Below are 15707 nucleotides of genomic sequence, written 5' to 3'. Positions count from 1 at the left end.
TGATATCAGCCTTGCAGGGTTATTGGGAAGCTTAGTGATTATGCATGGGAATTGCCCGGCACATTGGCAAGGCCCAGTATATGGTAGTTATCAGCACTGTTGCACAGAGAGAGGATCTGAAGTCTTCCTCCTTCCCCCACCTCCTCTGACGCGCAGCTGCCCCCAGCTAAGACTGAATCTGACCACTTGCCCTCAGGACAACAGCCAGCATTCTTCATCTCCTGCTAATTGGATGTTTTGCTTGCTATATGGAGATAATAATGCAGATTTTACACGAGGCACACAATGGAAGAGCCAAAAGCAAAGCTTTTCTCTGCTTTATAGGGTGAATATAATTTATTAATTTAAAAAAGTGGAAAAGATCCACCAGGCATTATCACAATTTTTAAGACATCTTGGAGTTCCTATGGGGCACAGGGTCTGCTTTATTCATTGTTTGCATCCTCCAAGATGATTAATAAATGCTGGATGAACGGCTGATGAGTTTTCGGTAGTATTCCTCAATAATAATTCAAGTTAATGCTCCTAAGTAAAAGACAAATCAACGTGTATCAGGTCTCCACGTCTGGGCAAGGTGATGCTCTGGGGCCTGGGGTGGAGGTGGTGGAGGGTACAGGTGAGCAGTATTTAGCAGCTCACACTCGTCATTGCTACAGGTTCAGAAAGAGACAAGCTTTAATCAGTGTTTGGAACGGTGATGGGCATCCAGGCAGGAAATGAGACATTCTATCGCAGAATACTCCAAAGGAACCATGTAGGTAATAAACTCTCTTCGGCCTTCTAAGGAGGGTGGGTTTCATTGACTTGAGGACGCTTTCTCTGTTACACACGTGAGGGCTTTAGAAATGCATGAGCTAGGGAAGCTGGGTTGCTTTGTACAATAACGAAGAGGAGGATTTAAAGAGTATGGGGGAATCTGGACTGGAGGAGACGAGAAATGGTGAGTCTGAGCCCTCCATGGAGGGAAGGCTCGGGGGGCAGGAGGGAGGAAAGGCCCCCCAGGGCCACATGGGAAGGACACTGTGCAGCAGGAAAACATCTGCTTGTGGATTCATAGGCAGTCTTTGATGGACTGAGTGATGTAATCCCCTCCTTCATTGTACTTCGCCATTCTCAGTTAAAAACACTGTTGTCTGATGCGGGTGGGTGTGAGTGGGTTCTTCAGGGAGCCCATGAAGAAGTGATAAACTCTGCGTCTCAGCGGGGTGGCATACGAATAGAAATCTTGTGCAAAAATTGAGGAGAAGAGGGCCACTGATCCCTGTGTTGCCTGCAAATACTTTAAGTGTCTGCCCAGGAAGGCGAAAGACATTAGCCTTTGAAGTCCACACGGTGCGACCCACAGGAACAGTGGTGACAGTGGTTAGGAGAAAGGGTAGTTATTAATTGTTGAGACTAATCCAAACCATTAATTCTCTTTACAATAATGCACAGAGGCATATACACACACGAATCCTGCATTCAATTTTTAGGAGTATTTGTTCATTATTTCCGGGTGGAGAAGCCTCAGGCTTTCAGTGAAATCTGCAGTAAAACTCTAAATGAATACAAGTGGCATTAGACTGCTGAACAGAGCATTCAGAGAAATGTGTGGGATGCTGAAAAAAAACGGAGAAGAGAAAAGGTGAAACTTTCCGAAGAAGAACGAGAACAGGGATCACTTTTTCAGGGAAGCAAAATTACTCACAATGCCCACAGCTGTCTCCCAGCAAGAACCCCGGGGCACATCTGCAGGGTGCAGGGGTGGCCGGGGGACACTCTCATTCCAACCCGAGGAGTTGTAATAGTTAAACAGAGTCCAGTGAGTGAGGTTCTTTGTTTTCTCTTCATTAGAAAGCTAAAATGGAAGATGGAGATGTGGATTGGAAGGAGCCAAGGGTGGTCCAACTGTTTCCATGGGAACAACAATTAAAGCAGAATATGCCACTACCCTGCCACCTAGCCTCTGTCCTACCCCACAACAGTCTTTATAAGAATACCTTCCCAGCCTTTCAGTCTGTACAGGAGAGAGGGGGGCATTTGGCTGAAGTCCTTGGGTCTTTTCTACGAAGTTATCTTTTCTAAGTTATTATCCATCCATCCACCCATCCATCCATCCATCCATCCAACCATCCATCCATCCATCCATCTATCCAGTCGTTCATTCTTCTTTTGAGAATAATTTCTTTGAGAGTCTATTCTGGGCATGCCAGGCAGGGTGACACAAGAGTGCACAAGAGAGACAGGCTTCCCTCAGAAAGTTCACAGTCTAGTAGGTGACAGAGATGGAGGGTTAAGAGCTATGGGAACTATCCTCTGGGGACCAAGGAAATCCACATCAGACCCTGGGGGCCACAGAGAATCTCCTGGAGGCAGTGACATCTGAGACACAACCTCGGGGAGGATTAGTCAACTAGTCAAAGAAGGGGAGAAGGGTGGAGAGACAGGCAAGAGAAATTTTTGTCCTGGGGAAGAAATGTGAGGTTCAGGAGAAGAGAGCATTTCACTGGGGTAGGAGGAAAGCCAGAAATGAAGGTGGAGGGGTAGACAAAGGACAGATACAATTACTTCCATGCTTAGAACCTTCCAATAGCTTTCTGATAACCTCAGGTAAAAATTCATGCAGCCCAATAATGAGGAGGAAGGGGTGGGGAAGAGGACCATCATCATTTGACCCTTCCCTTAGGTTCCTTTTCCCCTTCTTCCCTCTGTTCCTTTCTTAGCCATCCTGCAGTTCCTTGTTTGGACCAGCTGTTCCCTCTGTTTTTTCCAGTGTCTTGTAAGACTCTCAGGTTGGGCAGGGGAAATCTGGAGTCCCTCCTATGCACTGCCATGCTGCCTGGGCTTGCCCCCATCGAAGCACATGCCACAGCACGCTGTAATGAATGAGTCTGTCTCCCACCCTAGATGTGAATACCCTTGGAACAGCACCATGTCCTGCTGTCTGCTGTACCTTCAGGGCCTGACATAGTGGGTGCTCCATAACCGCCAGGTGAGCAGTGATGAAAGGTTGGGTCAATCATGCCATATCATCTCAATGGACACTTACTTGGTTGGTAAACATTTATGGCAGCTACGATACAACATAGGAGAGGCTGCAGATAAAATATTAAGGGGACCAAATGACACGTATATGATGTAAAAAAAGACAACTAAGGAAAAAACCGTAAAGACCTGCAGCGCAATGTTAACAATGGTTGTCTTTGGGTCGTAGGATTCTGGGGATATTTTTTTCTTCATTTTCATTTCCCCAACTTTCCAAAGTTTCTTCGCTTAATAGGAATTACTCATAAGGAAATTATTACAGTGGAAAAAGGAAATTTCGTGGGCACGAGGGATTAGGGGGAGTTGGTGGTCTTTACCTTGAGGTGAACATCATCCATCAGGGCCAGGAGAAATGTGTAGAGGTTCCCCAGGAAGAGTGCAAAGATGCGTCCGAGCTGCCACTTCAGTCCAACGCGTGGGTGGTAATTCTCCAGGGCAGCGATGGTTTCAAACAAAGGGGGACAAAACATACCAAGCAGGGACATCACAATTTCTACCTGAGAAAATCAGGAAAGCCTGGATGACTTGTGCCATTAATATCACTTGCTTGGCCACCGTCTCTGCACTCCCTAGGGCCATGAATCCCCGGCTCCTTCTTGCCCCCTCCTCTGCCTCTGGAGATGCCCTCTGGTCTCCACAACTTGCTGTGTGGCCTTGGCTAAGGGACCAACACACCCTGAGCAGTCACTGTATGTCCCACACATCATACCTGCTCTGTGACTGGTTGCTCTCATGATGTTGCCATTAGTCTTGATAGAAATAACAAACTTTCTTTGAGAAATAGATGAATTAACATATGGAACAGTGTTTTGTGTTCTGTAAAAGTCATGAGCTGGGCAAGAGTCACTGTGGTAGCTCTTATCTCAGGAGCATGGAAGACAGGCAGCTCAAATCACAGGAGGGAACTAATAGCAGGGAGATGTGGTTAAGAGTATCGCATTTCAGGGTGCTGGGGTGGCTCAGTCGGTTAATGGTCTGACTCTAGATTTCAGCTCAGGTCATGATCTCACGGTTCGTGAGATTGAGCCCTATGTCGGGCTCTGTGCTGACAGTGCAGAGCCTGCTTGGGATTCTCTCTCTCTCTCTCTCTCTCTCTCTCTCCCCCTTCTTCATCTCTTCTCTCTCTCTCTCAAAAATAAATAAACTTAACAAAAAATTTTAAATTTTTTTTTTCAACGTTTATTTATTTTTGGGACAGAGAGAGACAGAGCATGAACGGGGGAGGGGCAGAGAGAGAGGGAGACACAGAATCGGAAACAGGCTCCAGGCTCTGAGCCATCAGCCCAGAGCCTGACGCGGGGCTCGAACTCACGGACCGCGAGATCGTGACCTGGCTGAAGTCGGACGCTCAACCGACTGCGCCACCCAGGCGCCCCAACAAAAAATTTTAAAAATAGAGTATGCCATTTGGAGTTAGCTCTCTGGGGTTGAACCCCAGCTCTATCATTTGCTGGCTTTGTAATTTAGGAAAAGTTACATAATTCCTTCAGAGATAGGAGCTCAGGCTCCTTGTTTCTTCACATCTAAAGTGGGAAAGACAGTTCTTGTTGTGAGAGTCAGAAGAGATGATGGATGTAAGTCTACTAGCCCAGAGCCTGGTAAGCATTAAATTTTGGCTCCAATTTTGGGAGAATCCTACTCGTGTAACTGAACCTGACCACAGTAGAACATTCTTTCTGAAATTAAAACTGCTCATCTAGTGGAGAGTAAATCCTTAAACTGCTGACCAAGGTACAGGTGGGTCAACTCTTCTGGGCTGGTTCTGACTCCCTCACATTCTGCCACACTGACTGTTGGCTTGGTTTCTCATCATCTTCATACCTTCACACCGGCTCATGCAGTGCTTCCCACCTGGAAAGCCATCACTGCACCTCTTCCACCGCTACCTTTCTTCACATGTTTCTTTAATGCACAGCCTAATTCCTGCCTTTGCCACAAACTCCTTCTGTCTCTCCAGCTCACATTGGCCTCTCCACCTGCCACACATCTGTAACCCAAAACATCTTATTTGATCACTACTCCAGCCTATTTCTGTTCGTACTTTGGTTTATTCTTGTCAAATCTGCTTCCTAAGGAAACTACAAAATCCACTTAAGGGCAGAATCCATCTCAAGCATCTTTTGTATCCCCCTCACAGCTTAGTCACCTGATGTTTTAGATAGGTTCATTGTAAATAGCATGTAGTTTTTAAAAAATTCAATCCAATTATCATTGCCTTTAAACTGTAGTTGTAATCCATTTACATTTATTGTAATCACTGATAGGTTTAGATTTAAATCTGTCTGATTTTGTGCTTTACATTTGTCCTAGAAGTTCCATATTTCTTTTTTTATCCTTTCTTGCTTTGTGGGAGGAAATAGATTCTTTTTATTTAATTTATGTAGCTCATAATTCTGTGGGTCAGTATTTTGTTCTCTGGGCTTAGGTAGGTGGTTCTTTTGCTGGCCTCACCTGGCTTCATTCGTGTATCTGTGGTCAGCTGATGGTTGATGGCTTCATTCATATGTCTGGTCATTGGCTGGCTATAATGTAGAATGATGAGATAAATGGGTCCTGTATCTCTCATCATTCAATAGGCTAGTCTGGAACTATTCACATGGTGGAGGTCTCGGGGTTTCCAAGAGAGCAAGTTCTAATACACAAGCCCTTTTCAAGTCTGCTTATATCATGGGTGTTACAGTCTCATTGGCTAAAGGAGCTTACATGGCCAAGCCTAGTTGGATTCAAGGGATGGGGAAACAGATTCCACCTCTTCATGAGAGGAGTTAGAAAATCATATTGCAAACAAATATAGGAATACAATAAGGGGAAGAATTTGTAGCCATTTTTGCTAGCTACTAAGATGTTAGATTGCCAAAAGAGATTTACGGATTTAATATAATTACAATGAAACTTCAATGCATCTTATTGTGGATCTTGTTGGGAGGGAACTCAGTCTACCCGATATCAATACGTACTCTAAAGCCATAGTTTATCAGTGTGTGTTTAGTGCAGGAACAGGTAAATAAACCAATGGAATAGATTAGAGATCCCAGAATCACACCCACACATTAGCAGATACTTGATTTTTGATGTATGGCACTGTAGAGCTGTGAAGAAAGGATCACCTTTTTAATAATTGGTGCTAAGACAACTGACTATTCAGTTGACTGACATGCTAATGATAATGCAGCTTTATCGACCTACAAAAGCCTTATAAGAGGTGACTCTTGGTTCAAATGTTCATGCTACCTGACTAGAAAGGGATGTAATTTCACTCTTTAAAACATGTCCCATAATCCAGATTTTCAATTAATTCAGCAGAATGGCATAGGAATGAGTATAATTTCTGTGTTTGCCCTCAATATTCACTTCCACAGAGATGTCTTCTTTACCTCATTTCTTTCATACCAGCTGACATTCTGCATTTTGGAGAATTCCTGCGATCGCTTCACCACAAAATAAATGAGGTATCCACTTCCACACAAACAGCAGATGATGAGAAAGTTGGCCAGGACCCGGAGAAATCTTGTCAGATGGATATTTTCTTCTTTGTTACTCTCTTGTTCATCCACTATCGATTCCTTAATGTGTGGAAAGGAGATGTGAATAATTACAGGCCAGGAACCAATAGGAACCATTGTTGTTGGGTTTCTGAGATGACTATTTACTATATTTTCATACATGAAATAATACAAAGGAGGTGGTGCAGAGCACTGTTGCCCTATGGAGAATAATTTTCTTTGAGACGATATAGCTTATTGTTATTGCTATTTTGGAACATGTGATAACAAAAGCTTAGATTTATTGAATACTTACTATATGCCAGACGTGGTACTAAACCCTTGCTTTGCATTATCTCTCCTAATCCCCAAAACAAACCAATGGAGTAGTTTCTATTATTACCCATATCTCAGATACTAAGGCCCGGAAAATATTTCAGTAACTGTCTGACTGGGATTGTTTTAAAACTATAGATTAAATAGATTAAAATGAAATGTTAAGAATATTGAGTCTTCTAATCCAGGGGCCAGCAAACATTTTCTAGTAAGAGCCATATAGTATATAGCTTGGGCTCTGCAAATCATATGGTCTCTCTCACAACTCCATGAAAACAACCTTTGACAATATGGCAATAAATAGGCATGGCTTTGTTTTGTTTTTTTTTTTTTAATTTTTTTTTAATGTTTATGTTTATTTTTGAGACAGAGAAAGACAGAGCATGAACGGGGGAGGGGCAGAGAGAGAGGGAGACACAGAATCGGAAACAGGCTCCAGGCTCTGAGCCATCAGCCCAGAGCCTGACGCGGGGCTCGAACTCCCGGACGGCGAGATCGTGACCTGAGCCGAAGTCGGAGGCTCAACCGACTGAGCCGCCCAAGCGCCCCGGCATGGCTTTGTTTTAATAAAATCTTATTTACAAAAATAGGCAGGAGGCTGGATTTTCCCCTGGGCCATAATTTGCTGATCCCTGTTCTAATCTATGAACATGGTATATCTATTTATTTAGAGTTTCCTAATTTCTTTCAGAACTGTCATATTTTTTGGTGTAGCCATCTTGTATATTTGTTGTCGTTAACTCTGTTCCTAAGAATTTTATGTAATTCATGTAATTTTATTGTAAATGGAATTAAAAAAATTTTTCCAATTGTTTGCTGTTAGTATATAAAAATACAATAGATTTTTTTTATTATAAACTTTGCATCCTGCATCCGTAATTCTCTATGAAGACACAAGATGGCAGTATATGGCAGACCAAAGATGGTAAATGAGGCCTCCCAGTTTCCAAAGTACCTGGAAGGAGACTTTTCCACTCAATAAACAGTTACTATATTCAGGTTCAGATTTGACTAATTTATCAACCCGTTAATATACCTCAGCTCATGCTGTTGGCACATGTGTCCCGTTATGTAAGGGTTTATCCCTGGTTTTAATAGACTCGGAGAAGCAGCTTTCACCTTCCCAGATGTTTAAAGTGCTTCATAGGCATTGACCTTCTCTGTCTTTCTCAGATAGGCCTGGAGGAAGAGGCAGAGCCCTCACTGATCCCTTTCCTGCCCTTGGATGCTCTGTCAATGGGCCCCCGGTGCTGGGAGAAGGAGAAGGGAGGAGAACCCAGGCAGCTCCCTGAGCGCCCCACTGCCAAGCGGTCAGGACTGTGGGCTCATGAAACCCATGTAGTGAGCTGCTGAGCCCAAGCTCTGCCCCTGGTGGGTGCCCCTGCCGTCTGTCTGCATTGCAGCAGCCCTCTTCGGCCAGGAAGGGCAAGGAGAGAGGGGAGGGAAGAAGACAAGCACACTGATGTCGTGCATCCGACCTTTGGCAGGTCGAGAGGGAAGAAAGTCTGACTGGTCGCATGGGGGAAATATTGAACTATCAATAGCTCTGAATGGTGTTTACAGTTATGGAGGGAAAAAATAAGATGCACAGTGCTTTGGCATACCAATTTCTGCCTTCATTCATTTGCTTACCCTTAGGTCTGCTTCTATTTTTTTAAATAAATAGAGATGTATAGGCCACCTCACATATCTTTTGTGACAAATCGATGAGATAATTAAGTATGGAGTTGCACATTAAAAAAAAATTTTTTTTTTTTTTAACGTTTATTCACTTTTGAGAGACAGAGAGAGACAGAGCACAAGTGCGGAGGGGGCAGAGAGAGAGGGAGACACAGAATCCGAAGCAGGCTCCAGGCTCCGAGCCGTCAGCCCAGAGCCCGACGCTGGGCTCGAACCCACGAACCGCGAGATCATGACCTGAGCCGAGGTCGGACGCCCAACCGACTGAGCCACCCAGGCGCCCCTGGAGTTGCACATTTAATTGACTCCCACAACCAGCATTCGCTACTGTTTCTAGGTTTCCTAATCTGTCAGAGAGCTTCGAAAGAATCCATTGCAAGGAAGTCCCCAGCGCCTGACCAATGACACCAGAATCTCTGGGGGTTTGGGTCCAAAAGATTTTTAAAGCTGCTGAGGTGATTCCATCGTGCATAACAGCTTGAGAACTGCAGCCCCACGTGAGTCCTTCTACTCCCTCTGGCAGAAAACAGGTCCACGAAGAAACAGGCAGGACCAGGTCTCAGCATCCATGAGTCTCCGCCATATTAAAAAACAGACGGTGGGTATCAGTCCTGAGCATCCTTTCCGGAAGGCTTGAGAGCGAGGCCCACACTTCGGGTAGAGCTCTTACCACAAATTACTTGGGGGATCTTATCCACCATGCCCTAGCTGGGTGAAGTCCCCTAATGACCAGCGGGACCCGAAGCTCCCCCCAGGAAGTGGGAACTACTCTAGGCACCTACCTTGAAGCTGGTGGTGATGGAGGCATACTTGTTGTCGGCTGTCTCTGAATTCCCGATCAGGTAATCCCAGCTGGTGAACATCTTGAAGCTGAAGGTGAAGTTAGCGCTCTCCCCCTCGCTTGCGCTGCCCTGGGTATTGCTGGCCATCCTGTAGGGTGCACACCACTGCTGTTATGACTGCCCAGGGAACCTTGGCCTCAGCGGGTCTGGGGCACAGATAGCAGACATCCAATGGGGAGGAGAGAGCCAAGACGATTTGAATTGGGCTAACGGTAGCCAGGACAGGTCGCGCCTCTCCGTCTCATGTGTTGGCTTTCGGGATTTGCTACTCCAGGGGCTTAGTTAGCTTTCTGGCTCATCGGGGAAACATTCCATATCTCTGTACTTATCTGGGATAATAGCAGGGGGAAAATGTAACAACATGAGGGCCAAGCTCATCTCCTTGCTTTTCTTTGTTGCCTGATGGAGCTGGCCGGACGGCTGCCTATCACCTGGTGGTTACTGTCACGTTCAGGGCAGGCCCTGGCGGACGGCAGCGTTTTCCCCCGAGATGATGTGATAGAAAGCCATGCTGGGCCCGCACACTGCCCTTTCAGAGGTCCTATCCAGGCTCCCAGAGTGCCCCACTCTTCGCCTGCAGACGCAGCTACTCGTACGCTTTTGGGAGGAGTGAGGTCCTGTGCTGATTGGGGTCCCCTGGCTTCGAAGAAGGCAATTCATGGGCCAAGGTTTTTCTTCAGAGAATATAAATGAAGAGGCACCGACAATTAAAAGGCCATTTCTGACCACAGAGACAGGTGGAGTTGGGGCTAGAGAGGACACCATCGTTAACCCGTCGTTAATCGCACCATATACGTTCCTTTGTGCTGTTTTGTCGATAAGTGAGGGGCTCAGTGCTGACATGCAAGCTAGAGTTACAGAGGAGCAGGAGAGTTGGTTTTTTTTGTTTTTTTTTTTTGAGGAAGCTGAGCTCCAGGGGAAGCAAAAACAGACCTTAAAGATTTCTCTGGTCTTACCTTATCAGGTACTTGCTCCCTCTCAAGCCACACTGGCCTTTGACAGGTTTTGGAGCTCATTAGGATATTTGCTGCCTCAGGCCCTTTGCACATGCTCTTCCTTTGCGTACAATGCTGTCCCCCAGACTTTCAGTGCGATTGGCAGTTCTCAGCATCATGTAAAGTTGCTTCTATCCCATTTCCCCAAACTTCCCCTATTACCCTGTTTATGCCTTTCATACTACATATGACAATCCATATCTGCATTCTTTGTTTCCTTATTTTCTCTCTAAATTCCCACAGGAAGGTAAGCAGGCACAGAGTGGCCATAGGGCGGGATGTTTGTGTGAAGGAAATGAAAAGCCCGTGAAAGACACGGTCATACTTACGATCTAATGACAATCATCAGGCTATAGCCGAACACGCTGACCCCCACCATAAAGTAAGCCATGGGCAACCTGTACCTCAGCCACCCGATAGTCCTCTGGTTGTTGTAGTAGCCATAGAAGAGAGCAGAATACTTGATGTAGCCCTGCGGGACAGCAGATCAAACGCTCCGGGTTTGTAAGCTTCGTACATATAGTCACCAGACACTTTCATTCTACCGGGAATGTCTTTCTCAGGGGGTTAATGGGAGTCTGAGAGGAGAAAGGAAGAATTGTGGGTACCTTACTTCCCCCAGTGCTCCTGAGTCTATCCATGTCTCCATGTCTCTCCTTTGTTCTCTTTATTCTCCATTATACAGAATGCTTACAGATACAGGACGAGGAGGAGAGCGTTGCTAACATCCCGGATAAAATTGGGGATAAGGGGATGCATGCATGTGTATGTGTATGTGTGTGTGTGTGTGTGTGTGTGTGTGCGTGCACGTGTGCACGCACACAGGCACGTAGAGCTCCAAATTCTTTCCCCCCACAATGCCAGGGTCTTGATTTAACACTCTGGAAGCTGGTGGGAGTCTGTGAGCTTTCTCAGTGCAAAACTTACAGAGAAAACTATACATTATAAGACTCACAGTCGAATCTGAGCCTCAAGTCTTTTTTTCATTTCTATTTGGGATTTTTGCTTTTTTTTCCAAGTTTATTTATTTATAAAGTGTATTTATTTATTTTGAGAGAGAGAGACAGAGAGAAAAAGAGAGAGAGAGCGAGTGTAAGTGGGGGAGCGGAAGAGAGAGAGGGAGAAAGGGAATCCCAAGCAGGCTCTGTGCTGTCAGCACAGAGCCCAACGTGGGGCTTGAACTCACGGACCGCGAGATCGTGACCTGGCTGAAGTCGGACGCCTAACCGACTGTGCCACCCAGGCGCCCCTAACATGTATTTATTTTTGAGAGAGGGAGAGAAAGAGAGTGCAAACAGGCGAGGGGACGAGAGAGAAGGAGACACAGAATCCCAAGCAGGCTCCAGGCTCCGAGCCGTCAGCACAGAGCCTGACACGGGGTTCGAACCCACGAACTGTGAGATCGTGACCTGAGCCGAAGTCGGACGCTCCACAGACTGAGCCCGGGGCCCCTGGGTTGTTTCTTGGATATGATACGTAAGCTCAATAAACGGTCATCTTAAATGTTAGTTGTCATGTGGAATCTGAATCACGTAATTAACTTTTCATACCTTGTTATATTAAAATCCATCGCATTCCCCAAAATACCGAGTAATTAAAAAGAGAAAAATACTAACTTTATGGCAGAGAATTCTGGCAGACACGACTTTAACCAACTGGTCACTGTTAATATCACCACTAATAACACACATCAGCATAATGTAACCCCGATCTGACCCCCTGAGAAGGGCATATTATCTCTGTGGTAGGCTTCCCAGTGATGTATAACCTCACTACAATCGTGAGAGAACAGATACCCAGATTGAGGGACCTTCTCCGAAACCACTGTCCAGTACTCTTCAAAAGTACCAAGGTCACTGAACGACAGAGAATTGTCATGGATTTGGAGGAGACTAAGGAGACATGACAAATACAGTATGAGATTTTGAATTGGGTCCTGGAATAGAAAAAGAATATTAGTGGAAAAATTGGCGAAATCCAAATAAATACCACACTTCAGTTACTATTCTACCAAGATTAATTTCTTAGTTTTTTTTTTTTAAATTTTTTTAATGTTTTTTATTTATTTTTGAGACAGAGAGAGACAGAGCATGAACGGGGGAGGGGCAGAGAGAGAGAGGGAGACACAGAATCGGAAGCAGGCTCCAGGCTCTGAGCCATCAGCCCAGAGCCCGACGCGGGGCTCGAACTCACGGACCGCGAGATCGTGACCTGGCTGAAGTCGGACGCTTAACCGACTGCGCCACCCAGGCGCCCCGAGACGTAAAGTTTTTAAAGCTTAATTGTTCCATCCTGTACTATCTTTCACCCACACGTAATTCTGTAACATCATGTATTTGGTCACGGGGAACATAATGGTTCCGTACGTTATAAAAATCTGCCAAATGTTGACATACTTCTTACACCGTATTTAAAAAGTCACCTTTGGGGGCGCCTGGGTGGCGCAGTCGGTTAAGCGTCCGACTTCAGCCAGGTCACGATCTCGCGGTCCGTGAGTTCGAGCCCCGCGTCGGGCTCTGGGCTGATGGCTCAGAGCCTGGAGCCTGTTTCCGATGCTGTGTCTCCCTCTCTCTCTGCCCCTCCCCCGTTCATGCTCTGTCTCTCTCTGTCCCAAAAATAAATAAACGTTAAAAAAAAAAAAATTAAAAAAAAAAAATAAAAAAATAAAAAGTCACCTTTGTTAATATCTTCGTTGATCTCATCAGAAAAGCATTTAATCACTGAGAAACGGACACTGTCGCTTTGTGGTGATGGATAGAAGTTCTCCAAAACTTTAATTCTGGCCTGAGACATTTTAGGGGCACCTGGACTGGCTCAGTGGGTGGAGCATGTGACTCTTGATCTTGGGGTTGTGACTCTGAGCCCCACACTGGGGGTAGAGATTACTTTTTTAAACGGCGCGTTACAAAAAATAGAAAAAGAAAATTTTCCCATTGGGAGCAACAGCGACAACAAAACAGAGGATTACTGTTGAGTAAATTCAGTTTGTTTTAGGCACATAGGATATTCCATAGGAGTCCTTGAGTGAAATAAAGAACAACGGAGGGGCGCCTGGGTGGCTCAGTCTGTTAAGCGTCTGAGCGTCTGACTTTGGCTCAGGTCATCTCGCCATTTGTGAATTTCAGCCCTGCCATTGGGCTCTGCGCTCACAGCACGGAGCCTGTTTCCAGATCTGTCTCCTTCTTTCTGCCCCTCCCATGCGTGCATGCAATCTCTCTCTCTCTCTCTCTCAAAAAATAAATAAGTGAGGGGCGCCTGGGTGGCGCAGTCGGTTGAGCGTCCGACTTCAGCCAGGTCACGATCTCGCGGTCCGTGAGTTCGAGCCCCGCGTCGGGCTCTGGGCTGATGGCTCAGAGCCTGGAGCCTGTTTCCGATTCTGTGTCTCCCTCTCTCTCTGCCCCTCCCCCGTTCATGCTCTGTCTCTCTCTGTCCCAAAAATAAATAAACGTTGAAAAAAAAATTAAAAAAAAAATAAGTGAAAGAAAAAAAGAATAAAGGAAATCCTTAGTGGTAATACACAGTAGTAGTTGTATATAATACTTAGTTGTGTAGTATTATTTGAAACACACTTATTCCAAAGTCTTAGAAAAATACTCCAACTCACTTCCACGCATACCTGAGAGGTCTCAAACCTGCCTAGGAGCGTGAAGGATAGCAGCAGCAATGACCTGTTGCCTGAACCGTCACAGCCGGGCCTCTCAGCCTCAGGAACTCCTTGGAGCTACAGACCAAGCCCTCCAGAGGCACGGAGGTGAGGGGATTCAAAAAGGAGGGAAGTTCGTTTCAGGCAGCGTCCTGAGCCGAAGCAGGGAGGCAGTGATATGTGATGGGTTCAGGGATCTCTCCCAAACGTGACAAATACAGGAACATAAGGTGTGAGGGCTGAGATAGAAATGGAGCTGCAGAGGGAGGGAGTGGCCAGATGGTGAACGGTTCTTTCGTAAACCTGATTCAAAACACTGGATTTTATTCCATTTGGGAACAGGAATAGATGAATATCCAAGGTAGCGAAGTGAGAGGGCCAGGTTTGCCTTTCAGAAAGATCACGCTGGCAGCAGAGGGAATGGAGATTTTAGGAGCCAAGTCAAAGCAAGGAGCAGAGGTAGAAGATTCGGACATGGTCCTGGAACGGTGGGGACATTATTGGAAGACGAGGCGAGAGGGATGGGGCAAAGGGGACGGAGTCAAGATGGGTTTAGGGGAAAGGCTCAGATTTAGCGGCTGATTGGTTGTGGGGCGTGGTGGTGGGGAAGAGGGAGAAGCGTAGGATGACTTTCAGCTTTCACACCGTGTTCGGATGGATGGTGGTTCCAATAAAGGAGATGGAAAAAAGCGATGTGGGTTTGGCTGGACAGGCATTGAATTTCAGGAGCAGGTAGGACATTCAGTTGAGGATGCCATGTGAAGCTTGGGAACGGCTGAACTGGTGCGAGCCCTGGAGTCTTGATGTGGGTGTGGGGAGAGAAAACTACCCTGTAAGATCATTTAGATGGATCTGGCAGAGAGAGGGGGCAGTGTGTGGCTGGAGAAAGGACCCACGGAGGGGACTTAGGAGGACATGATTGGCTAGCTCATTTTGCATAGTGGGGGACCCCATTTGAGTGAAGCACTGGTTTTCCAGTGATTCAATGCAATATTTCACTCATATCCATGCAATCTTTTAGGCCTCACAATCACAGAATAGAAGCGCATTGGCTTGTTAGTGATGGTACCTCAAAGTCCCAAAGGACCGAAAAATCCATGGCTTTTTCTTCCTCAGCCCGAGGCACTGTCTTTCTGGGAATACTTCCATAGGGCACGCCCATTAGTACCTTGTGAAGGGACAGGACGACATGATGACGTGTGGAGAAAATACAAACACATGGAGACATTCATACCCGGCGTGAAATATTTCCCTTCTTAGAGCAGGACATACCCATTTTCTCCTTTAGATGACATTAATCACTTCTCTGGTTTTAGACCTATCACGTACTCGTTGTAGAAAATGTGAAAAAGTGCAGGAGAGCATTAAAAAAATTCCCTATCACCTCCACATTCCGAAGATAATGACGGTTAGATATTCGTATGTTTCCTCGTAGTTGTTTCTGAGTTATATATGTATTATGTAAATATATAAATTTATATTAGATAAATATATAAAATATAGAATTATATACATTTATATTATATATAATTATATGCATTTATATTATATAAACATATAATATATAAGTATATACATTTATATTATATATAATTATATAAATTCATATTACATACATAATTATATACATTTATATTATATAAAATTATATACATTTTTATTATATATAATTATATACATTTTTATTATATATAATTATATACAT

The 15707-nt window shown here is 45.2% G+C and overlaps 1 protein-coding gene across 1 annotated transcript in view; it reads right to left on the bottom strand.

Annotated features, from left to right (window-relative positions):
- TMC2 (transmembrane channel like 2) overlaps positions 1 to 15707 on the bottom strand; it is a 56851-nt gene that overhangs the window by 18579 nt on the left and 22565 nt on the right. The window contains exons 7-12 of the mRNA XM_040446810.1: positions 15072 to 15170; positions 10689 to 10831; positions 9305 to 9452; positions 6399 to 6587; positions 3342 to 3521; positions 1688 to 1837 (exon numbers count right to left, since the gene is read on the bottom strand). Coding sequence (XP_040302744.1) covers positions 1688 to 1837; positions 3342 to 3521; positions 6399 to 6587; positions 9305 to 9452; positions 10689 to 10831; positions 15072 to 15170 — 909 coding nt within the window. The remainder of the gene's footprint in view (positions 1 to 1687; positions 1838 to 3341; positions 3522 to 6398; positions 6588 to 9304; positions 9453 to 10688; positions 10832 to 15071; positions 15171 to 15707) is intronic.

Source organism: Herpailurus yagouaroundi, unplaced genomic scaffold (assembly GCF_014898765.1).
Source record: "Herpailurus yagouaroundi ecotype Mexico unplaced genomic scaffold, PumYag 196, whole genome shotgun sequence".
Taxonomy (NCBI): domain Eukaryota; kingdom Metazoa; phylum Chordata; class Mammalia; order Carnivora; family Felidae; genus Herpailurus; species Herpailurus yagouaroundi.
The sequence above is the reverse complement of the archived record's forward strand: the minus strand, read 5'-3'. Positions and strand labels throughout refer to the sequence as shown.